Raw genomic sequence first — 25,367 nt, 5'->3', positions numbered from 1 at the left:
TGAGGTCACCGAGGCCCAGAGAAGTGAAGTGACTCGCTCAAAGTCACACAGTTGACAAGCGGCGGAGTTGACAAGCGGCGGAGGCGGGATTCGAACCCATGACCGCTGACTCCGAAGCCCGGGCTCTTCCCACTGAGCCACAATGCTTCTCTAAGGATGATGACGACGGTGGCATTTGTGAAGCGCTTACTACGTGCCAAGCACCGTTCTAAGCGCTGGGGAGGTGGTTACAAGGGGATCAGGTTGTCCCACGGTGGGCTCCCAGTCTTCATCCCCATTTCCCAGATGAGGGAACTGAGGCCCAGGCCAGTGAAGTGACGCGCTCAAACTCACACAGCTGACAAGCGGCGGAGTGGGGATTCGAACCCACGACCGCTGACTCCAATGCCCGGGCTCTTTCCACTGGTTCTCTAAGCATTGGGCTGGGGGCTCGGGCTGATGATGACGACGATGGCGGCATTTATTAGGCGCTTACTATGTGCCAAGCACCGTCCTGAGCGCCGGGGAGGTGACAAGGGGATCAGGCTGTCCCACGGGGCGCCCCCAGTCTTCATCCCCATTTTCCAGATGAGGGAACTGAGGCCCAGAGAAGTGAAGGGACTCTCCCAAAGTCACACAGCCGACAGGCGGTGGAGGCGGGAATCGAACCCACGACCGCTGACTCCCAAGCCTCGTGCTCCGCGGGGGGCACGTGGACGGGCGGGCGGCCTGGGGTTCGTGCTGATGACGACGACGACGATGGCATTTATTAGGCGCTTACTAGGTGCAAAAAGAGCGCCGGGGAGGTGACAAGGGGATCAGGTTGTCCCACGGGGCGCTCCCAGTCTTCGTCCCCATTTTCCAGATGAGGGAACCGAGGCCCAGAGAAGTGAAGTGACTCGCCCAAAGTCACACAGATGACAAGCGGCGGAGTCGGGATTCGAACCCACGACCGCTGACTCCAAAGCCCGGGCTCTTTCCACTGAGCCACGCTGCTTCTCTAAGCAGCTTCGCGGGCTGGAGCTCTTGACGACGATGATGGCATTTATGAAGCGCTTACTATGTGCAAAGCACCACCCGTATATATATGATGTATATATGTTTGTACATATTTATTACTCTATTCATTTATTTATCTTACTTGTACATATCTATTCTATTTATTTTATTTTGTTAGTAGGTTTGGTTTTGTTCTCTGTCTCCCCCTTCTAGACTGTGAGCCCGCTGTTGGGTAGGGACCGTCTCTATGTGTTGCCGACTTGGACTTCCCAAGCGCTTAGTACAGTGCTCTGCACACAGTGAGCGCTCAATAAATACGATTGATTGATTGATTGGGGAGGTTCCAAGGGGATCAGGCTGTCCCACGGGGGGCTCCCAGTCTTCATCCCCATTTTCCAGCTGAGGTCACCGAGGCCCAGAGAAGTGAAGGGACTCGCCCAAAGTCACACAGCCGACAGGCGGCGGAGGCGGGATTCGAACCCACGACCGCCGACTCCCAAGCCTCGTGCTCCGCGGGGGGCACGTGGACGGGCGGGCGGCCTGGGGTTCGTGATGATGAAGACGACGACGATGGCATTTATTAGGCGCTTACTACGTGCAAAAAGCCCTGTTCTGAGCGCCGGGGAGGTGACAAGGGGATCAGGCTGTCCCACGGGGGGGGCTCCCAGTCTTCATCCCCATTTCCCAGATGAGGGAACCGAGGCCCAGAGAAGTGAAGTGACTCGCTCAGTCACACAGTTGACAAGCGGCGGAGGCGGGATTCGAACCCATGACCCCACTGAGCCACAATGCTTCTCTAATGATGATGACGACGGTGACATTTATGAAGCGCTCACTACTATGTGCCAAGCACCGTTCTGAGCGCCAGGGAGGTTGCAAGGCGATCAGGTTGTCCCACGGGGGGCTCCCAGTCTTCATCCCCATTTTCCAGATGAGGGAACTGAGGCCCAGAGAAGCGAAGTGACTCGCTCAAAGTCACACAGATGACAAACGGTGGAGGCGGGATTCGAACCCATGACCTGTGACTCCAAAGCCCGGGCTCTTTCCACTGGTTCTCTAAGCAGCGGGCTGGGGGGGCTCGGGCTGATGATGACGACGATGGCGGCATTTATTAGGCGCTTACTATGTGCCAAGCACCGTTCTGAGCGCCGGGGAGGTGACAAGGGGATCAGGCTGTCCCACGTGGGGCTCCCAGTCTTCATCCCCATTTTCCAGATGCGGGAACTGAGGCCCAGAGAAGTGAAGGGACTCTCCCAAAGTCACACAGCCGACAGGCGGCGGAGGCGGGATTCGAACCCACGACCGCCGACTCCCAAGCCTCGTGCTCCGCCGGGGGCACGTGGATGGGCGGGCGGCCTGGGGTTCGTGATGACGACGATGGCATTTATTAGGTGCTCACTATGTGCAAAGCACTATCCTGAGCGCTGGGGAGGTGACAAGGGGATCAGGCTGTCCCACGGGGGGCTCCCAGTCTTCATCCCCATTTCCCAGATGAGGGAACCGAGGCCCAGAGAAGTGAAGTGACTTGTTCTGAGCGCCGGGGAGGTGACAAGGGGATCAGGTTGTCCCACGGGGGGCTCACAGTCCTCATCCCCATTTTACAGATGAGGCAACTGGGGCCCAGAGAAGTGAAGTGACTCGCTCAGAGTCACACAGTTGACAAGCGGCGGAGTTGACAAGCGGCGGAGGCGGGATTCGAACCCATGACCGCTGACTCCAAAGCCCGGGCTCTTCCCACTGAGCCACAATGCTTCTCTAATGATGATGACGACGGTGGCATTTATTAGGCGCTTACTACGTGCCAAGCACCGTTCTAAGCGCTGGGGAGGTGGTTACAAGGGGATCAGGTTGTCCCACGGGGGGGCTTACACTCTTCATCCCCATTTCCCAGATGAGGTCACCGAGGCCCAGAGAAGTGAAGTGACTCGCCCAAACTCACACAGCTGACAAGCGGCGGAGGCGGGATTCGAACCCATGACCTGTGACTCCAAAGCCCGGGCTCTTTCCACGGGCTCTCTCAGCAGCGGGCTGGGGGGGGGGGGGCTCGGGCTCCGCGGGGGGGCGCGCGGACGGGCGGGCGGCCTGGGGCTCGTGCTGAGGATGACGACGACGACATTTATTTATTTTCATTTATTTATTTATTCATTCATTTGGCGCTTACTATGTGCCAAGCGCCGTCCTGAGCGCTGGGGCTCGTGCGCGGGCTCCGCGCGGGGGCGCGCGGCGCGCGGCCGAGCGGGCTGGGGCGCGGGCTCGGGCTCCGCGGGGGGCATGTGCTCCGCGCGGGGGCGCGCGGCCGGGCGCGGGGCGGGGGCTCGTGCTGACGATGACGACGACGACATTTATTTATTTTCATTTATTTATTTATTCATTCATTTGGCGCTTACTATGTGCCAAGCGCCGTCCTGAGCGCTGGGGCTCGTGCGCGGGCTCCGCGCGGGGGCGCGTGCTCCGCGCGGCCGAGCGGGCTGGGGCTCGTGCTCGTGCTCCGCGGGGGGCGCGTGCTCCGCGCGGGGGCGCGCGCGGCCGGGCGCGGGGCGGGGGGCTCGTGCTGATGATGACGACGACGACATTTATTTTTATTTATTTATTTATTTATTTATTTATTTATTTATTTATTTATTTATTTATTTATTTTGGCGCTTACTATGTGCCAAGCGCCGTCCTGAGCGCTCGGGCTCCGCGCGGGGGCGCGCGGCGCGCGGCCGAGCGGGCTGGGGCTCGTGCTCGTGCTCCGCGGGGGGCATGTGCTCCGCGCGGGGGCGCGCGCGGCCGGGCGCCGGGCGGGGGCTCGTGCTGATGATGACGACGACGACATTTATTTATTTTTATTTATTTATTTATTTTATTTTTGGCGCTTACTATGTGCCAAGCGCCGTCCTGAGCGCTGGGGCTCGTGCTCGGGCTCCGCGCGGGGGCGCGCGGCGCGCGGCCGAGCGGGCTCGTGCTCGTGCTCCGCGGGGGCGCGTGCTCCGCGCGGGGGCGCGCGGCCGGGCGCGGGGCGGGGGTTGGTGCTGCTGATGACGACGACGACATTTATTTATTTTCATTTATTGATTTATTTATTTATTCATTTATTTTTGGCGCTTACTATGTGCCAAGCGCCGTCCTGAGCGCTGGGGCTCTTTCCACTGCTTTTCTCTGAGCAGCGGGCTGGGGGCTCGGGCTCGGGCTCCGCGCGGGGACGCGCGGCGCGCGGCCGAGCGGGCTGGGGCGCGTGCTCAGGCTCCGCGGGGGGCGCGTGCTCGGGCGCGGGGCTGGGGCTCGTGCTCGTGCTCCGCGGGGGGCGCGTGCTGCGCGCGGGGGCGCGCGCGGCCGGGCGCGGGGAGGGGGGCTCGTGCTCCGCGGGGCGGGGGCGCGCGGCCGGGCGCGGGGCGGGGGTTGGTGCTGCTGATGACGACGACGACATTTATTTATTTTTTTTTATTCATTTATTTATTTATTCATTTATTTTTGGCGCTTACTATGTGCCAAGCGCCGTCCTGAGCGCTGGGGCTCTTTCCACCGCTTTTCTCCGAGCAGCGGGCTGGGGGCTCGGGCTCGGGCTCCGCGCGGGGGCGCGTGCTCCGCGCGGGGGCGCGCGGCCGGGCGCGGGGCGGGGGTTCGTGCTGCTGATGACGACGACGTTTATTTATTTTCATTTATTTATTTATTTATTTATTTTTGGCGCTTACTATGTGCCAAGCGCCGTCCTGAGCGCTGGGGCTCTTTCCACTGCCTTTCTCCGAGCAGCGGGCTGGGGGCTCGTGCTCGGGCTCCGCGCGGGGGCGCGCGGCGCGCGGCCGAGCGGGCTGGGGCGCGTGCTCCGCGCGGGGGCGCGCGCGGCCGGGCTCGGGGCTGGGGGCTCGTGCTCCGCGGGGCGGGCCGTGGGCGTGGCCGGGCGGGCGCGCCCCTCCCCTCCGGTCCCCGCCCCTCCTTTAAATGAGGCTGTTCCCGGCGCGCGGCGGCTCCCGCCGCACTCGGTGCGGATCCCGGCCGGGTCCCCGGCCTCCCCCCTCGGCCCATGGGGGGCCTGAGGGCGGCGTTGGCGGTGCCCGGGCCCCCGGAGCCCCAGCCGGCCCCGCACCCCGGGCCCTGAGCCCCCCCCCTCGTCCTCCTCCTCCCCCTTCCCCCCGCCGCCCCGCGGCCCCCGGGACCATGGCCCTGGAGAAGCTGTGCCCCGTGCTCAAAGGTACGTGCTCCGGGGCCGGGGAACGCTCAGCAACTACCGCCGGCCGACAGACAGACCGACCGACCGGCGGGCTGAGGCTGGGCGGGCGGCGGCGCCCCCTGCGGGCCGGGGCCGCGCCCTCGCTCCACGGGACCGCCCGCCCTCCGTCCCTCCCTCCCTCCCTCCGCCGCCCGTAGTGAGCGCTTCCTGAGCGCCGAGCGCTGGACTGAGCGCTTGGGAGAGTGGGAATGGGAGCCGTCCGGCGGCCCCCGTCCGTGCGGGGCCCCGCCCCGGGGGTCGGGGCCGGCCCGGCCCCTCTCCTCCCCTCCCCTCCCCTCCCCTCCCCGTCCCGTCCCCTGCCCGGGCGGCCCCCACGGGGTCTCTCCGCTGGCTCCCGGCCCTGCCGGACGGACGGACGGCCGCCTGTCTGTCTGTCTGTCTGTCTGTCTGTCTGTCTGTCCGGACCTCTGACCCACTGTCCCTCTGCCCCTCTCTCTACCCCTCTGTCTGCCCCTCTGTCTGTCCCTCTGCCCGTCCGGCCCTGTGCCCTGTGCCCCCTTTGCCTGTCCGCCCTTCTGCCTGTCCATTCCACTGCCCCTCTCTCTGTTCCTCTGCCCCTCTGCCCCACTGTCCCTCTGCCCCTCTGTCCGTCCGGTCCTCTGTCCGTCCCTCTGCCCCTCTGTCCGTCCGGTCCTCTGTCCGTCCCTCTGCCCCCTCTGTCTGTCTATCCCTCTGCCCCTCTGTCTGTCCGGCCCTCCGTCTGTCCCTCTGCCCCTCTGTCCGTCCCTCTGCCCCCTCTGTCTGTCCGTCCCTCTGCCCCTCTCTGTCCGGCCCTCTGCCCCTCTCTGTCCGGCTCCTCCCCTCTGTCTGTCCGGCCCTCTGTCTGTCCCTCTGCCCCTCTGTCTGTCCGGCCCTCTGTCTGCCCCTCTGTCCGTCCCTCTGCCCGTCCCTGTGCCCCTCTGTCCGTCCCTCTGCTCCTCTGTCCGTCCCTGTGCCCCTCTGTCTGTCCGGCCCTCTGTCAGTCCCCCTGCCCCTCTATCAGTCCCCCTGCCCCTCTGTCTGTCCCTCGGTCTGTCTGCCCCTCTGTCTGTCCCCCTGCCCCTCTGTCTGTCCGGCCCTCTGTCTGTCCCTCTGTCTGTCCCTCTGCCCCTCTGCCCGTCCCTGTGCCCCTCTGCCCGTCCCTGTGCCCCTCTGTCTGTCCGGCCCTCTGTCAGTCCCCCTGCCCCTCTATCAGTCCCCCTGCCCCTCTGTCTGTCCCCCTGCCCCTCGGTCTGTCTGCCCCTCTGTCTGTCCCCCTGCCCCTCTGTCTGTCCGGCCCTCTGTCTGTCCCTCTGTCTGTCCCTCTGCCCCTCTGCCCGTCCCTGTGCCCCTCTGTCAGACCCCCTGCCCCTCTGTCTGTCCCTCGGTCTGTCTGCCCCTCTGTCTGTCCCTCGGTCTGTCTGCCCCTCTGTCTGTCCGGACTTCAGTCCGTCCCTCCGTCCTGCCCCGCCCCGCGGTCCCCATCGCCTCCGGCCGGTCCTCCTCCTCCTCCTCTTCCTCCTCCTCCCTCCTCCCTCCTCCTCCTCCTCCCCCCTCTCCACCCGCCCTCCCGCCGGCCGCCTCCTCCTCCACGCGCCTGTCGCCGTCGCCCCAGCGCTTACCCCAGTGCCCCGCACTGGGGCCGACAGCGCTCCCTAGATGATGATAGGCTGGAGGGCGAAGGGCCGGGGGCGGCGGGCCGGGGGGAAACTGAGGACTCGGGGGGACTCGGGTCTTGTTGGTGGTGGTAGTGGTATTTGGTTTTCCCCCTGTCCACGACCATCGCCCGAAACAAGCCCGCGTGCGATTCCCTTTTGGGTGGCTTTGCGGCCCTCACCGGTTCTCCTTGGGTGGCGGCGCCCAGAAAATGCCCCGGAAAACCCCCGATGTGCCATTCACCCTAGTTCTCGGTGTATTTCAGGTGACTTTCTCCGTGCGGTAGAAACCCCAAATGATTCCGGGTTGCCCTGGGCAGATAGTTCTGAAGTTGACCGTTCAAGTTGTGCCATCTCCGTACCGCCGAGGCGTTTCACTTAGTCCACGAATTGGCCGGAGTGAAATCTAGAAACATAATTCGGAGCTGTTTTCCTCCCCCCCCCCCCCCCAAAAAAAAAACCCATCTTAAATGGCAGAGCTTTATTTTTCTATCCTGATAAGCCCTGAAAGCAAACTGGGACGAACTTCGAGAGTCTAGCATTGATAGGCCCATTTCTGCTGTCATTCAGACCCCCGTAAGGTATTCTTGCATTCCTGCCAGACGGGAGGAAAATGCCCCAAGGTAGGGTCCTTAAGATGTTCCATTTCAACTGTTAGTGAGTTGATGAAAGACACTGCCTTCCAGACTGTGTTTTAAAAGACCTGTTTGGGAAAAAAGTCACAGGTGCTTTAGGGAAAAGACGTATCCTGTAAGTCCTAGGGATTCTTCTTGTGCCGGTGTGACGGTCCTCTTCACCCTGTTGCCCCTCGACCCCCTGTTCCCCCTTTGCCCCAGAAAATACTCGCGTTTGGTGGTGGTGGTGGAGCCGGTGGTAGTAGCGGTGAGGGGAGGAGGAGAGTTGGAGGGATGCGACATGACTGCAGGCTTTCCCGAAGTGATGCTCGGCCGATGCTGACCCATTTCCCTGTGATCTACGGCGTGTCCATGGAGGGTGGCTTCTTTCACAGCCTTTTGCAGTTGGGCTTTTCCATAGAAGCTGTCCCGGTGTGACAAAGTAACCCTTTTCCCTCTAATCTCAAAGGGATCTTTAGATATCCTTGGGCAAGTGACTTAACTTCTCTGTGCCTCAGTTACCTCATCTGTAAAATGGGGATTAAGACTGTGAGCCCCATGTGGGAAAACCTGATCACCTTGTAACCTCCCCAGCGCTTAGAGCGGTGCTTTGCACATAGTAAGCGCTTCATAAATGCCATTATTATTATTATTATATCCTACTGTTGATTCTTTGCTAATAGGTGCCTGAGAATTGAAGCACAGCCTGCTTTCCGGGTGCCGTCAGCTAACAGAACATGATAGCCCTTTTGCATTTCTCGTGGGGACTCTTTATAATGAGATTCAAGCCTCAAAATTGTTTGCAAATCTTTAACTGAGTGAATCTTTCTTTAATCCTCTGCACGTCAATGGAAGTTTGGACTCGGCGAGATAAAGAATTTGCCCCTTTCTTTTCCAGGCTCAAGTCACAAACCAGTTGCGATGATTTTATCTTGTAATTTGTACTGAGCCTGCCCCTGAAAGAGTGTACCATCTACGGAGAGAAAAATATAGATAAATTACACGACAGAGCGTAAGGATGGGGTAGGACTTCGGTGTTAAGGACTCAAGTGCGCAGGTGCCTCGGAAAGGAGGGAAAATAGGGTGGGAAGATGAGAGATTAGTCAGAGAAAGCTTCTTGGAGGAGATGTGATTTTTTTAGTAGTGCTTTGGAGATGGGGAGAGCGGTGGTCTGCCGCATGTGAACGGATTTCTGGACGTGAGGGAAGGCGTTAGCGAGGGGGAGATGATGAGAAATGACAGTAAGCTGGCATTAGTGGAGTGAAGTGTGTGACCCGGGTTGTAGTGGGAGAGGCGCAAAGCTGGTTTTGCGTGATGTACCGATAGGTATTAGTAGTTAAGGCTACTGTTGAAGTGAAAGCTGTACTGAGATTCCTCTTTCTCTTCCAGATTCAGGTACCAAACCGGTTTGCGTGATTTTTATCTCATAATTTGTACTAAGCCCTGCCCTAAAAGAATGTACAATCTACCCAGGGAGAGAGGCATTAATATAAATTACAGGTAGGGGAGGCAACAGAATATAAGGATGGGAGGGTAGTACTTCAGTGTTACGGACTCAAGTGCAAAGGTGACTTCCATTTGTAATAATTCTTAAGAAGTGGGAGAATAGTTTTCATCTCCAACCCATGAAAATGAATTCACAGAACCCCTTTTGACGGTAATATTAGAAGCACATTTTGGTCCTGGACCCTTTCATAGATTCAAATCTTTCAAACTTCCTTAAGAGATGCGTGTGAATTGGGATTCGACCGACTCCAAATATTTCCTTCCGTCATTCGATCGTATTTATTGAGCGCTTACTGGGTGCAGAGCACTGTACTGCATTGGGAGAGTGCAGTATAACAGTAAACGGTCACATTCCATGCCCACAAGGAGCATGTACTAATCCCTGCTCTGCAATTCAATTTTATGAATTTTGGAAAGCAGGTGAATTTTTATACGTGGCTATTCAGTTCGTTCGGTTTGGGGTAAGCAATGACAGATGACTTTGTGGAGCCCAGGAGTCCACAAAGAGAAAACACAAGTTTCAGCTTCTTGCTGCAGAAGATCTGGAGGTTGTTTGGCGGATTCAACAGTGGATTTGATACTGGTGCGTTTTTCTGATCAGCAGCACTGGTGAACTTCCCAAGCGCTTAGTACAGTGCTCTGCACACAGTAAGCGCTCAATAAATACGATCGATGATAAAGAAAGGCTCTGGTTTTTAAACTGGAAGGCTCAGGATCAGGAAGGCTGGAGGTTGGGAAGCAGAGAGGGTCTGGTGGGGTTAAGAACTCTCTTCGTAAGTAGCCAGTTGAAAATTCAAGTTTTAACTCTTTGTCAGAGAAAGGAATAATAATAATAATAATAATGGCATTTATTAAGCGCTTACTATGTGCAAAGCACTGTTCTTTGCTTTGTATTCACTGTATTCAGTGAATACACCACTGCTTAGCCCTCTAGGTAAATAGGTTTGGAGTGTGAAGCTAAATTGCAGCCGGGGTGGTGTGGGGGTGGGGGGACGGGTTCTGGCCTACTGTTGGAACTAAGAAAGCTCCACTTTTACCTTGAAGGCTGTGGAGCAAAAAAAAAAAAATCATCTGAGGGCCTTGACTGAGCCTTAACCTTTCACTGCTTGATGATCTGGTCCTGTTTTATAGCTCTTGAATCCGCAGGTGAGGGGCTCTGGGTCTTGGATGCTCCCTGGGAGGGAGAAATTAGAAGCTCTCTAGATAAAAGTGTGGGAGGAAAGAGGGAGTGTTCAAGGTAATTTTCATGGGTCAGAGGACATTAAGAGAATACGCTTGGAGGCTACGTCATTCCATTTACATCGGTGTTTTGTTGGGTTTTTTTTTTTCAGCGGGAGATGAATAATCATCATAAAGGCTATTATCTTGTAATGTTAAACGTTGTGTAGCCCATGATATTGGACATTCCTAGAGTTTGTTTTAATAATTCAGTTGGAATACAGCTGAACCTGATTTCAATCAGTGGGTGTCTATTGAGCGCTTACTAAGGGAGAGCATTGCACTAAGCGCTTGGGAGAGGACAGAATGACAGAATTGGCGGACCCATTCCCTGCCCATAATGAGCTATTCTGCTGTAGTCAAAGACACCATTACATTTCTAGAACAAAATCAGGAGTTTATCTGCCCCACCGGGGAAGAACAGAATCATTTCTAGCCGTAGGTGTATGACACGCTGAACTGATCTCTGTTTACAAAGCATCTTCAAGTGGCTCTGGTCAGTTGTGGTGTAGGTGGTGACGATGTCAGCTACCCCACTTTGCTTATGAACCAACCACAACCAGTACTTTTTGTGATCGCTGTACATAGCCTTCTTTGGCTCCAGTTCCTAGTTCTGTGAAAGCTTGCACGTGCTTTTCAGTCCTCTTTGCCTGATTGCACAGATATTTACCTCCCTCCTACATATCATCAGTTCAGAAACTATTTAATATAAGGGCATGACTCCAACTCTGTCCGCTTGCCGTCGGACATACCGGAGAGGCCTTCCTGGGCTGAAATTTGGCCACTCTTGTGGCATCTTTTAGACTGTGAGCCCACTGTTGGGTAGGGACTGTCTCTATATGTTGCCAATTTGTACTTCCCAAGCGCTTAGTACAGTGCTCTGCACACAGTAAGCGCTCAATAAATACGATCGATGATGATGATGATCCACATAAAGGTGAAAATCTGGGGTCCAGAGGCGTCCAAAACGTCGATATTGACCAATATGGAGATGTAGGATGGCATAGACCAGAAATCTTGGGGTCAGCCCCATTCCAACCCACCCGCCCGGATCCTTTCAGTACCCGGCCCAATTATAAATCCAGCCTGTGCCAGTCCCCCCCAAGCTTATACTACAACAGGCAGCAGAGAAAGAGACAAATCTAAAGTGTCCCAGTGCGTTGTGAGTCACTAGCGATCAGTAGCACCAACAGTTCTCAATTTGAAACGGGGTGTGGACGGACCATCACCCCAAGGGCTCGGATCTCCATGGGTCGGTGGGGCCTAGTGGATAGAGCACGGGCCTGGGAGCTGTGAGGAACTGAGTTCTAATCCCAGCTCTGCCCCTGGTCTGCCGTGTGACCTTGGGCAACGCACTTGGCTTCTCTGTGCCTCGGTTACCTCAGCTGCAAAATGGGGCTTAACGCCGTGAGTACCATGTGAGGACAGGGGCTGTGTCCACCCTGATTTTGCTTGTAGTACGGTGCCTGGCACATAGTAAGCACTTAACAAATGCCACAATTAAATAATAATCTATCAGGGTATTTATGGAGCCCTTATGGTGTGTAGAACACTGTAAAAATAAAAAAAGATGGCATTTTTTAGCCGCTTAATATGTGCAAAGCACTGTTCTAAGTGCTGGGAAGGAGACAAGGTGATCAGGTTGTCCCACATGGGGCTCACAGTCTTTATCCCCATTTTACAGAGGAGGTAACTGAGGCACAGAGAGGTTAAGTGACTTGCCCAAAATCACACAGCTGACAATTAGTAGATCGGGATTTGCACCCATGACCTCTGGCTCTGAAGCCTGGGCTCTTTCCACTGAGCCATGCTGCTTCTCTAAGTACTGTACTAAGCAGCCATTCCCTGCTCTCCAGTCAGGGAGTCAAAAGGACCTGGGTTTTAATCCTACCTCTGCTACTTGTCTGTTGGGTGACCTTGGGCAAGTCACTTCTCTGTGCTTATTATCTGTAAAATGGGGATTAAGACTGTGAACCCCATGTGGGACATAGACTGCGTCCAACCTGATGACCTTGTGTCTATGCCAGCGCTTAGAACAGTGCCTGGCACATAGGAAGCCCTTACCAAGTACCTTTAATAAAAATTTTAAAAAATCATCATCATCATCATCATCAATCGTATTTATTGAGCGCTTACTGTGTATAGAGCACTGTACTAAGCACTTGGGAAGTAGAAGTTGGCAACATATAGAGACAGTCCCTACCCAACAGTGGGCTCACAGTCTAAAAGGGGAAAGTCTAAAAGGAAAATCATCTCCGCTAATACCTGTTTTTTTTTCCTTGCCAGTCTCCCATTGTAAATCTGCCTGTCTTGTAAGAAGTGCTTTGCTGTTCCCAAATGCTAAATGTTTTTCATCTTTTTTTTATGGTACTTGTTAAGCGCTTACTTTGTTCCAGGCACTGTGCTAAGTGCTGGGGAAGGGACAAGACAGTCAGGTTGGACACAGTCCTGGTCCCCCGTGGGGCTGTCAGTTTAAATTGGAGGGAGGAGAATTTAATCCTCATTTTCAGATGAGGTAACTGAGGCATAGAGAAGTTTAGGTGACTTTCCTGAGGTCTCACAACAGACAAGTGGCTGAGCCAAGATTCTTTGACTCCCAGGCCTGTCCACCCGCCCTCAGATGTAGTGGTAGAAGAGACCGGCTGCAATGAGAAGTTGAAGAGCTTTCCTTGTGATGGATAAACACTTGATTTTTAAAAAAGGGAATAAAGACCAGGAAAGAATAAAAGAATCTAGTAGGGGAGAAAAGATTAAATGACATGAACTGCAAGAGTCAGGGGGAGAAAGTAGAGAAGAAATGATATAACAGGACTTAGCAACATGTGGCACAGGCTAGTACAGAGGAGGCACTTAAATATTATTAATTGACTGATTGTCTAGCAAAGGCTTGGCACATAGCGCCTTATAAATGTCATCGTAATTACCTCTTGCCTGGCATGTCATTAGCATGATAATAATAACTGTGGCATTTGTTAAGTGTTTACTCTGTGCCAGGCACTGTATTGAGCTCTGGGCTAGATCCAAGATCAGCGGGCGGGACAGTCTTAATTCCCATTTCACAGACGAGGAAACCGAGACCCAGAGAAATGAAGCGACTCACCCAGGTTCACACAGTAGACAAGCGGCAGAGCCAGGATTAGAACCCAGGTCCTTCTGACTCCGAGGCCCATACTCTATCCAACAGGCCTTGCTGCTTGACCTTAGAAATGAACCTCGATCTCTGCAGACCGTGTTGCTGCACGATCCCCCGCATTCCTCCGTCTTGGACTGTAAGATCCATTTGGGACAAGGATTGGGTCTGACCTGGATATCTCGGATCTTCTACCTACCCCGGTGCTCCCAAACTTTCTCCACTCCCTCCCTACCTCGGTCCTCTCCTACTACAACCCAGCCCTCGCACTTCGCTGCTGTAAAGCTAACCTACTTATTCTGCCTCGACCTCGTCTCAATCTCTGCTTTGCTTTATTGCTTTCTCCTCCTTGGAATGCCCTCCCTCTTCATATCTGCCAGGCTACCACTCTCCTCATCTTTAATGCCCTACTAAAATCACACCTCCTTCAAGAAGCTTTCCCTGACTACTCTCCTCTCCCCACCCTATTCACCATCTTTCATTCATTCACTCAATTGTATTTATTGAGCGCATACTGTGTGTACAGCACTGTACTAAGCGCTTGGGAAGTACAAATCGGCAACATATAGAGATGGTCCCTACCAACAACTGGCTCACCTTTCTGCCTCACCTATGCACATAGGTCTGTAGCCACTAACCATGTTGATACCCACCCCCATGGCACTTTTGGACTTATCCTTATACTCTGCTGCTTTCCTTATCTGTAGTTTATAAAATGTGTCTCCCCCATCAGACTGTAAGATCCTTGAAGGCAAGGGATCCTGCGTACCAACTCTGTTGTATTGTACTCTCCCAAACGCTTAGTACGGTATTCTTCATATAGTAGGCATTCAGTAAATACTGTTAAATGACAGAGTGATTGCTTAGCGCAAGCTTGGCACATTATGATTATCATCAAGTGCCGTCGAGTCGTTTCCGATTCAAAACGACTACGGGTATATTTTCTCCCGAACACCCTGTCTGCTGCCGTAATCCGTAACCTTGCTAACGGTCCTTCTGTTATCGTTGTTAGGTTTCTATCCATCCAGCTGCTGGGCTGCCTCTTCCACATTTTCCCTGGACTTTTCCTTGCATTAATCTTCTCCAGAGAATTAGTCCTCCTGATTTTGTGTCCAAAATATGCTAATCTAAGTCATTTGGCCCTGACACATGGCAAGCGCCTAATAAATGCTGTGTTATCATTATCATCACCTCTCCCTGTTTGCAATCTTCCCTATCCATTCCTTTCCTTCCGCTCTTTGTTCCCTTTGTTTTTTTTTTTTGTCTTCTGAAGAGTGCCAGGGTTGAGAATACAGCCCCACCCTGCTCCTATCTATTCTTCTCCCTTCCTTCTTCCTAATCAAGGCTACCTTGCGTTTAGAGAATCAGAGCTTTCATAGAGCCTGAGAGAAATGAAGGGAGATGGAGAGATCTTTTGGGGAGTTATCACAGGAAAAGGGAAAAAGAAGCAGGGATGAGCTAGAGGAGAGGGGGCAAGGAGATATGTTGGAAAGGGCTGGGATATGCCGGGGCGTACGTGAACGTGAGAGTTCTGCCTGATAGCAGATTTCAACCTTTCCTGCCCACTCCCACCACCCTTTTTGCACTATTTAAGCTCTTACTAAGTACCGGCCACTGAACAAAGTGCTGGGTAGATACCAGCTAATCACGTTGGACATAGTCTGGTCCCACACAGGGCTCAAAGCATTATTCCCTACTTTAAAGATGAGGAAACTGAGGGACAGAGAAGTGAAGTGACTTGCCCCAGGTGACACAGCAGGCAAGTGGCAGAGCTGGGATTAGAATCCAGATCCTTCGGACTCTAGGCCCCTGCTCGATTCATTAGGCCACGCTGCTTGTCCCCCTCTTTGTTATGCAGACCTGCCTCCTTGAGGTACCTCGGTCAGAGTTGGACATAGTCCTTCAGTGGATGCATATGTGTAATATGTATTGGACACTTATAGGGACTGGGACATAGGAGACCCAACTTCTGGTCTGCCCCGACTCATCCATTTTCCAGCCGGGTAGCCTTGGGCAAGTCACATAACTTCTCTTTGCCTCAGATTCTTCATTTGCCCAAAAAGGGAATAATATACCTGTTCCTCCTCCCTCCTAGACTGTGAACACTTTGTGAGATGGGGACTGTGTTTGATCTGATTATCTTGTATCTAGCCCAATCCTTAGTCGAGTGCCTGGCATGGAGAAGCAGCATGGGCCTGGGAGTGTGAAGATCATGGGGTCTCATCCCGGCTCCTCCACTTGTCTGCCGTGTGACCCTGGGTGAGTCATCACATTTCTCTGGGCCTCAGTTCCCTCATCTGTAAAATGGGGATTGAGACTGGGAGCCCCACATGGGACCAGGACTGTGTCCAGCCCGATTTGCTTGTGTCCACCCCAGCGCTTAGTTCAGCGCTTGGCACATAGAAAGCGCTTAACAAATACCATTATTACTATCATTATTATAGTCAGCACTTAAACACACGCCATCATTATGATTAGGGTTCAGAAACGATGCTGGCAACAGAAAGAGTTCATCTTCTTGAGTTTGTGGCAGCAAAGACAGACCAGGCCACACCGATCCCTTAACTAATCAAGATGAGCAGGTCACCTTCCCAGGGCCCATTGGGCTTCCCCAGGAGCCTGGGTAGTGCTGGAATCCAAAACCTAAACCACCGTGTGTCCTGAGAGAAGAAACATACACTGGGATTTATCTCCACCTATGCGCTCTGCCCCGAAACTAGAGTAGGGATAGCAGTTTAGGGATAAAAAAGGAAGTGTGATAAACCTTTGCAGGAGAAGCAATTCAGAGTCCTTTCCCAATGGGGCAAGAGAATGAAAGCAAGGATAGAAAAAAGAAGTGAGAAAAAAGCAGAGCCCCACACTCCGGAGACACTCCAAAGGGAAAGAGATAAGAACAGAGAGTACTCTCAGGAGCAAGAGAAAGGATAAAGCAAGAGAACCTCCTAACCAGCGAGGTTAGGATTCTCCCAGGGGAGTGAGGAACTGCTTCTGTCTTAACTGAATGATTCTAAAATTTTTGAGACAGTTAAAATAGCATGATCATAGAGAAGGAGCATGGCCTAGTGGAAAGATCATGTCCTTGCCATCAGAGGACCTGGGCTTTAACCCTGCCTTGGGCAAGTGTGACCTTGGGCAAGTAACTTCATTTGTCTGGGCCCCAGTTCCCTCATCTGCAAAAAGGGAACTTCAGTCCTGGTTCTCCCTCCTACTAAGATGCTGAGCCCCATTTGGGACCTGATTATCTTTTATCTTCTCCAATGCATAGTTAAGTGCTTAAAAATGCAACAATTATTATTACTAATCAAAATCAGCAATTCGAGGTCTACAGTATGTCTAAATCAAAATACTGTAACTTAAATGCGTAATAGTGCCTCATCTTCTTGTTCTCCCTCCTACTTAGACCATGAGCCCCATGTGGGACCTGATGGTGTAGTGGATTAGAGCACAGGCCTAGGAGTCGGAAGGTCATGGGTTCTAATCCTGGCTCTGCCGCTTGACCTTGGGCAAGCCACTTCACTCCTCTGTGCCTCAGTAACCTCACCTGTAAAATGGGGATTGAGACTGTGAGCACCATGTGGGACAGGGACTGTGTCCAACCCGATTTGCTTGTATCCACCCCCAGCGCATAGTACAGTGCCTGGCACATAGTCGGTACTTAACGAAGTATCCTAATTATTATTATTATCTTGTGTCTGTCCTAGCACTTAGTACAGCGCCTGGTGCATAGCAAGTGGTTAAATACCACAATTATTATTAATAGTAGCAGTATTGTTGTTATTGTCATTACTGTTATTAAAAACATTAAATTAGCTATTTGAAAGTTTGAGCCAGCCTGGAGAGAATTGTATGGATTGGTGAAGAATGGGAATCGTAGCCTGTGCTGTTGAAGTATGGAAAAGTTGTCGTCTTTCCCCAGTTTCCATGGCCCCGCTCTGGCACATCTTACAAGTATGCATCTTGAAACTTTTTGACTTTTCACCTTAAAACATTGCCTAGCCCCACTACTGGAGGGTGAAGACGCAGAGGAGTGAATGGAAGACGGGGGGAAATTCAGGGAGAAGAGATACACTTAGCGATTTCACTACGACTTCTGGTTAGAACATTTTCCAACGATTAGGGGACTCTCACCTGACAACACGAACCTGTTTGGATGAGCACACCGTGTTGTCGGAAGAAACGGTTTCTTTGCACGTGCAACACACAGCATCATTCTATAACACGACTTTTCCGTAATGAGGGGTTTTGCAAGAAAGCCACCCCAACCTTATGGAACTGGGTGTATTAGTATTCATTCCTCAATTAATTGTATCTCTTACCCAAGAAACCCTCCCAAGTAATTGCTAGCTTTAGGTAGTCTCCTGGTATTTTGCAGAATCTGAAAGAAAATGTTATGGTTTCTTCTGTTCAAGCCTCCAGCTAATTATAAGATCAGCATCGGCTTTAGAGGAAACCTGACTTCCATAAATCTTTCAAGAGGTTTGTTTCTAAACCTGCATCTTTTAAAATTGAATTTGCACTTACCTTCTCTGAATAGATTTTCAAAACTTCCTCTTTACATCTTTGCATAACTATGAGTTTCTCCCCCCACCCCCACCCGGGGAAGTATTTAAATTGATACTGTAAAACACCATTTCAAAAACACAAAACAAACTATCATTAAAAAAGCGTCGCCAACAGCAACAAAATGTGAACATGATGTGGCCTTGATTTGAGTTTTAGAAACGTAGACTTCCACGTCATGGAAAGTTTATCCAAGACATCATTCTCTTGTACATTACTTGTACATATTTATTCTGTTTATTCTATTTTGTTAATATGTTTTGTTTGGTCGTCTGTCTCCCCCTTCTAGACTGTGAGCCCGCTGTTGGGTAGGGACCATCTCTAGATGTTGCCAACTTGGACTTCCCAAGCACTTAGTACAGTACTCTGCACACAGTAAGCGCTCAATAAATACGATTGAATGAATGAATTCTCTTAAGTATGTCTATTTTTTTTTAATAATGAGAGCCTTTATAAGGACATAAATCTTCTTGGATTCATTACATGAAGACTGCTGCCCCCTTTGGCTTTTTAGAATATAGTAGTCCAGATATTAGGGAATAGGATATTAAACTTTCACTGGGATTATATAGGTGATTTGTGACTTATTTACGTGGAAATGTGAATTTGCAATCTAAAGTTTAAATTAACCTTAGATAAGGTAGTTGTAAAGATCATTTGAGACCTAATAGACCCAATTCAGCATCAGTTGAAAGTGTCAGTAAGGGTCACTGGGAACATTTAACAAAATCATATTTTTTGTTTTCCCTCATTTAAGGACAGTGACCTATTTCTGAGTTTAATGAATACAATCCCTACCGTATTTGAACTGTTTTCTTAAACCTATCCTGTCCTTCTGTACATAATGGATATTTAAATGAATAAGTGTACATATGGAAAACTGCAATTTGAGGTGGAATAGCTAGTCTAAAGTGCCCCTAAATCCAAACGTAGTCCGAAAGCATAATAACGCTTCTTCATCTTTCAGCATAAACTATGGTTAGGTAAAACCCTTAAATTAGATATTTGAAAGATTCAGGCTCCCAGGCAGCTACCACAGTCTCTAATTTGTTACAGGTAAGTGGAGGGAAGGAAAGACTGGAGAGGCTGAGAGGAGTCCCTACTGGGAGAATGCATTAGGGGGGTTCAAGGCAGCAAAAAGACCTGGTTGCGGGAAAATGAAGGAAAGGAGAAGGGGAAAGAGGGGCCAAGAACTGCCCAGGAGAAAATGTCATCAGGGAAAATGTCAGCAAGGAAAGTGTCGGTTATTTTGAATATTGAAATTTTATTGTTCTGAAGCCTTGGGAATAACAAAACAATCAAGAAAGATGTGGTTTTAGTTCATTTTTTTAGACACAACTGTCTTCAAGTTTTGCTATTCTAACTACAGTTTTCTCTTTTTGATTTCTGTCTCCCCCCCGCCCAGTGTTGTTAATAACAGTACTTGTGGTGGAAGGGATTGCTGTGGCCCAGAAGACCCAAGGTATAGTACTTGTGAGGTGACGTTTCGTGGAGCATCTGTAGGACACCAGGGTAGGGCATTAAGAAAAACGTCAGTTGTTGAAATTTCTCTACAATACCTCTCTTGGGGGGTGGTCCGGTTATGAGGGCAATTTGGTGTAAATAGCTACCTCAAAAGATTTGTTTTTGGAAGGTATGGAACTAATTTTCCTCCCTATCTTGCTGTAAACTAAAGTAAGTGCAGGAAGGGGTTGTTGTATCTCTCCTGGTCGATTTAGGGGTCTGTCAGTGTTGGGGGCCCTAGCATATTATAGGGTTGGGTGCAGAATCGAATTAGATTTGACACCCTTTCCCGTTCTTCAGAGAACAGGAATCTCTTTCAATAGGTATGCCAGCATTGGCAGAGTCCACAATTGCTACCCCAAGACCAGTTGTCCTTCCATCAGGGAGCCCTGTCTGTGGAAACCGGACTTCTGTGCCTCAGTTTTATTATTTTGTATTCATTCATTCAGTCGTATTTATTGAGCACTCACTGTGTGCAGAGCACTGTACTAAGCGCTTGGGAAGTACAAATCGTCAACTTATACCGCTGAGATATTTTGGGATGGAAAAGTGAAAAGCATTAGAGTGTTGGCCTGTCAAAACTGAAATGCAGCAGTGTACCAGATACACCTTTGGGTCATATGTCGGGGCAGTGGAGAGGAGAGGCATGTAGGAAGGAAGAAGGTCTGAGGGCTAAATTAGTGGTGGTTGTCTGGGTGACGGATTCTCTTTAAAGCCTTCTATAAGCGTGATACCTTGTGGTCCTCCAGATCACTTTTCAAGGGCTGGGCCTCCATTTTGGGCCTCTAAAATGGGCAAGGTGTTGTGGAGCCTAGTAACTCATCAAACTTGTGTAAAAACTGAAGGGAACACACAGAAATTTCTGTACACGGATCGGGTCTATAAATCGCAGCAGCTTCCAAAGACAATGCTTAAAAAGAAACCAGGTCCTAGCCTCTCCTCCCCTTTTCCTTCCGCCCTTGCCATATTATTGTTGTGCCTCCGTCTTCAACAAGGAAGTGTTGTAATGGGTCAAGATCACAGGGGGCTGTGCTCTTACATATGCTGACGTTCTCTAGGGTTGTAATGATTCTTGTGTTGTAAGTCTTAGCTGTAAAATTATGTTTTCCTCAAGATGGGCAAAATATTGGCGTTAAACACATTCCACCTTCTCAGTGTGGCATTTGGGTTCGAACTAGCAACGGGGGCCATTTTGCTTCTCCAAGTTATCCTGAGTCGTACCCACCAAACAAGGATTGTATCTACATTTTGGAAGGTATGGAGATCATTTTATTCCCTATCTTGATGATTTTTGTTATTGAATGTGAAGTAGATATTGCATCTGATGTGCTCATTTGGTTTTAATTAAGTCAGTTCAACACCCTTAAAGAAATATTGTTTGAACGAACAGTTACAAATCCCTCTCAACTTTAAAATAGTTCTAAAATACCCTAAAATGGTAGCTTTATGCCAAAAATGATATCCGTATCAAAACAAAACAGTAAAGGATGGGGAAAGGCCAGGTAGGAGCGAGACAGTCAAGAAAAAACATTGATGAATATGCAGTGTAGAAGAATGATTAAACCATGATAGTCAAGACCTAGAAATTACTATTTCTACCACATTCTTCTCAATTTCCCTTAACGTCCCCTGTCTAGGTTTGGTTACCTGTTTTTACGGAGGAATTGGAACAACTTCAGAGGAATGATTAAATAGAGAGAAAGATAGGTCCTGGGGTGAAAGGTTAAAAGAATTGGACTTGTTTAGCCTGGAGGAGAGGAGGCTAATGGGAGACTTAATACCTGATCTCAAATCTATGAAGTATTTTCATGAGAACCAATTGTTCTCCTTATCCACAGAGAATCAAGTAAAAGGAAGCTGGTTTAAATGACCACAGACTTGTTTAGACTGTAAGGATGACTGCTGAAACAGGATGCCAAGAGAGACTGTGACTTTCCATCCTTGGAAATCTTTTCTAATAACATAGACAATTCCTTTCCTTTTCTTTTTTCTTTTTGGCACTGGCCATAGCAAGCAATGCAACTAGCTCTTGCAACCTCTGCCCAGAAATTGCAATTATTATTGATATACTGGGTTGTGCACAATTGGCCCGAGGCGTTTTGGCACCCGCGAGCTAATGTTTTTAAATCTCCCCTGTCCAATTAGCAGCTGCTTGCTTGTGGCCCGCAGTGCTGTGTATGAATGACCTCAACTTTGTGGCACCCCGGGTTATTTTCTGGTTTGCAGAGCTTGAGCGCATAGGAAAAAATACAATTTATGTCGGGGTTTCAGACAGAATTCAGGCTTGATCCTGTCCCCCGAAGACTGAAGGACCCACAGATCAGCTGCCTGGCCCCCAAATTTGCTATGGTGCTGCTTTCCGTTTTTTCATCATCATCATCAATCGTATTTATTGAGCGCTTACTATGTGCTGAGCACTGTACTAAGCGCTTGGGAAGTACAAATTTTTCAGGGATAGAAAAGGACCTAGACATCATCCCACTGCCCCCAGCTCCCTCCTTATCAATCAGTAGATTTTCTTGAGTACTTACTGTTTGCAGAGCACTGTACTAACTGCTTGGGAAGGTACAGTAAAGTAGACATGATCCCTGCCCTCAGAGCTTACAGTCTAGTAGGGGGAGAGACAGACATTAAAATAAGTTAACAGGTAGGAGATTTTTTTTTATATTCTCGAGTTAGGGACAGTGGAAGAGTAGCAGGCTTAATTACATCCCGGGGTTATTCTAGAAACAAACCAGTATTGGTACCAAGGTAGCATCAGTTATTGCATTAGTCCTGCCTTATATCAATCAATTGTATTTACTGAGAACTTACTGTGTGCAGAACACTGTACTAAGCGCTTGGGAGAGTACACTATAACAATATAACAGACACATTCCCTGCCCTCAGTGTGTTTACAAGTAACATAGAGGCTGTGTTGCGGGGGGGAGGATGTTTGGATTGTGCCAACATTACCATTCTGGTTTGTGGTTGGAGGCTCCCCAGAGCCTCCAGAAAGTAAGTAGGATGCAACCTTGTCTCTACAAGGTGACTATTAATATATGCTATTTGGCTTTGGGAAAAACATTTCAGCACGGCCTGAAGGTCAGAAGGTTGTGGGTTCTAATCCCAGCTCTGCCACTTGTCTGCTGTGTGACCTTGGGCAAGTCACTTTGCTGCTCTGTGCCTGTTACATCACCTGTAAAATGGGGATTGAAACTGTGAGCCCCACATGGGACAGGGACTGTGCCCAACACGATTTGGTTGTATCTACTTAAGTGCTTAATACAGTGCCTGGTACATGGAGCTTAAGAAATGCCATAATTATCATTATACATTTTTGTCTGAAAAAAAATAGATACTTGCCAATCCTTTGCAAAACCTATCTTGAAATTTTACTTTTATCCTTTAAGGATTAAAAAAAATACCCCTTTCATAATAGTATGGTCATAAGGAGCAGACTAAAGCCTGGGTGTGGCAGTCGGAAGGACCTGGGTTCTAGTCCTGGCTTTACCACATATCTGCTGTGTGAGCTTGGGCAAGTCACCTAACTTCTCTGTGCCTGTTACCTCATCGGGAAAATGGGGATCAAGACTGTGCCCCATGTGGGATAGGGACTGTGTCCAACTTGATTAGCGTGAATCTGCCCCAGCAATTATTAGTACAGCTCCCGGCACTTAGTAAACCCTTAACAGATACCATTAAAAAAGTGGTAGATTTTAGTAGATTTTTATCTTTAAGTGATTCAGCAGTTTCCTTAAACTTCCATCTCTTTATCTACAGCGCTTGTGCTTTCCATAATTTTATGTTAATACTGTCCTGATTTACTTTCTGTGTTTTAGCGGCTCCTCGTCAAAGAATAGAACTGACCTTTGATGAAGCTTATTACATAGAGCCTTCATTTGAATGTCGGTTTGATCACTTGGAAGTTCGAGACGGGCCATTTGGTTTCTCCCCTCTTATAGACCGTTACTGTGGCGTGAAAAGCCCTCCGTTAATTAGATCAACAGGTAGATTCATGTGGATAAAATTTAGTTCTGATGAAGAATTAGAAGGCTTGGGATTTCGAGCAAAATACTCATTTATTCCAGGTAAATTTTTTGTTGTGGTTGGTTTAAGTATCTTTGAGCCTTAAATCATAAATGTGAAAGGAAAGCTATGTATTCCAGGTGTACGGATTGGCAAAAACTCAAGTTCTGAGTATGAAGAACTATAAATCTACTTTTCATAAGTCTTCAATAGTTTGGCTTTAGACAGCTTAGTGGGGGCCGTCTCATACATCACAAATAAAGGGAAGCAGCTTTTCTTTCACCTTTCTTTAACCTTTTCTTCAAGTTCAACCACATTTTGTGATTTAATTCGAGTTCAACCACATTTTGTGATTTAAAAGAAAAAGCAACAGAAATCAAACTTGAATTTCTAAAAATTTATTTTTTGTGCAAGCATTTGATATTTGATACTTTGCCTTTTTCATTAGAAATAGATTGTTAAAATCTTGAAATAAAAGTAAAATTTGGTTAGCATCAGTAATACCTTCTTTTTCTGTTACAGATCCAGATTTTACTTACCTAGGAGGTATTTTAAATCCCATCCCAGGTTAGTACAAATATATACAGATGTATTTATACCCATGTTTTCTTCATTTTAGTTTTAGTCCATTTATCTTCTCTCTGACGCCAATTTATACATTTTCTCTAGATTGTCAATTTGAGCTCTCAGGGGCCGATGGGATAGTACGTTCCAGTCAAGTAGAGCAAGAAGAAAAGACAAAACCTGGACAAGCAGTTGACTGTATATGGACAGTTAAAGCCACTCCAAAAGCCAAGGTAAGTCCATTTGTGCAATTTGTATGATTTCACAATAGGCTTGGTTCTCCCTTATTCTGAACCATTTTAAAGGCAAAGCATGCGCGTTAATTTTACATTTATAGCCACAGAGTTCGTATTTCCTATTCCGCCGAAGTGTATCGGTCCGTGAGGTTGGCACTGGTGCCTTCTTTTGGATTTGTAGGGCATCATGCCATCCTGATGACAGCACAACTGAATTCCAAGTAATTGGGCAGTGAGTTAAATACGCCTTTATTCAAAGAAAAGCATTAGTTGGTACTTCCACAGATGTTTGAGTTGTACAATGACGGACATAGGTATGAGCGAGTAATAATAATTAGAAGTAGCCTGAACTGGCTAGCTTCAGCAAGGGAAAAAACCTGTGCTGGTATACTTCACCCAATTATCCCAGGTAATAGCTTACTGTGGCCTGCACTTGAATGCCCATGGAGCTGAAACCTTCTACACTGCATGTGGAAAATCCAGCATTAGTTAAATGACTTCTATTTTCCTGATCTGATTGATATCCATCTTCATTTTTTTTTCCATTCATGTACGGGAACGAGTCATTCGTTCAGACTATTTCAGCCATCCCCATTACACGTTTACACATCTGGCACATTTTCACACAGAGCCTCTTTAGAAGATTACCATTTGAACCGAGTCATTGAAACCTAGCACGGTGATTCCTGCAGCCACGTGGTGGCTGACGCTTGTCCCAGAAACTTTCACTTCTAAAAGATGCTCCCTTCTGTTTTTACCTTCTTCTGAAGGCAACTGTAGCTTTTCTCTAGTGCTCTGTTATCCTCTAGTCCCTTCCCTGAGCACAAACACACCCACTGTGGCCCTTGTGACTTTTTAGAATGATTTCTTACACACACTTCTAGTGTGGTGAAGTGGCTGGGACCAACTTCCACTTTCTGAAAGTGGTTCTTGAGCTCGTTTACTCCTCCAAGGTGATTCTCAGACTGAAAACTTTTGAGAACTATTCTAGAGGAAATATATTATGACATTCAGAGCAATATTGACCCCATTCGCAGCCAATATTTGTGATGCTGTATTATGAAAATCTTAATACTACTGTGCTTTGAATTTAAATCATTCCATTCCCTGTAGAGCTTAAAGTGCTTTCTCGTATTTCATTTTTCCTGTATAGTAGGTTGGAATACTGATGGCAATGACCTAGAATAGGAATTGTCACCCCTTTTTACTTATGTAGAAAGTGAGACA

The 25,367-nt window shown here is 49.4% G+C and overlaps 1 protein-coding gene across 1 annotated transcript in view; it reads left to right on the top strand.

Annotated features, from left to right (window-relative positions):
* Positions 1-5,096: 5,096 nt before the first annotated feature.
* Positions 5,097-25,367, top strand: part of NETO2 (neuropilin and tolloid like 2) — a 34,660-nt gene continuing 14,389 nt past the window's right edge. The window contains exons 1-6 of the mRNA XM_038753470.1: positions 5,097-5,149; positions 19,235-19,291; positions 20,447-20,587; positions 23,154-23,402; positions 23,863-23,907; positions 24,010-24,137. Of these exons, the coding sequence (XP_038609398.1) occupies positions 5,116-5,149; positions 19,235-19,291; positions 20,447-20,587; positions 23,154-23,402; positions 23,863-23,907; positions 24,010-24,137 (654 nt within the window). The 5' untranslated portion in view covers positions 5,097-5,115. The remainder of the gene's footprint in view (positions 5,150-19,234; positions 19,292-20,446; positions 20,588-23,153; positions 23,403-23,862; positions 23,908-24,009; positions 24,138-25,367) is intronic.

The sequence above is a fragment of the Tachyglossus aculeatus genome, chromosome 11 (genome assembly GCF_015852505.1).
Source record: "Tachyglossus aculeatus isolate mTacAcu1 chromosome 11, mTacAcu1.pri, whole genome shotgun sequence".
Classification (NCBI taxonomy): Eukaryota; Metazoa; Chordata; class Mammalia; order Monotremata; family Tachyglossidae; genus Tachyglossus; species Tachyglossus aculeatus.
The sequence above is the reverse complement of the archived record's forward strand: the minus strand, read 5'-3'. Positions and strand labels throughout refer to the sequence as shown.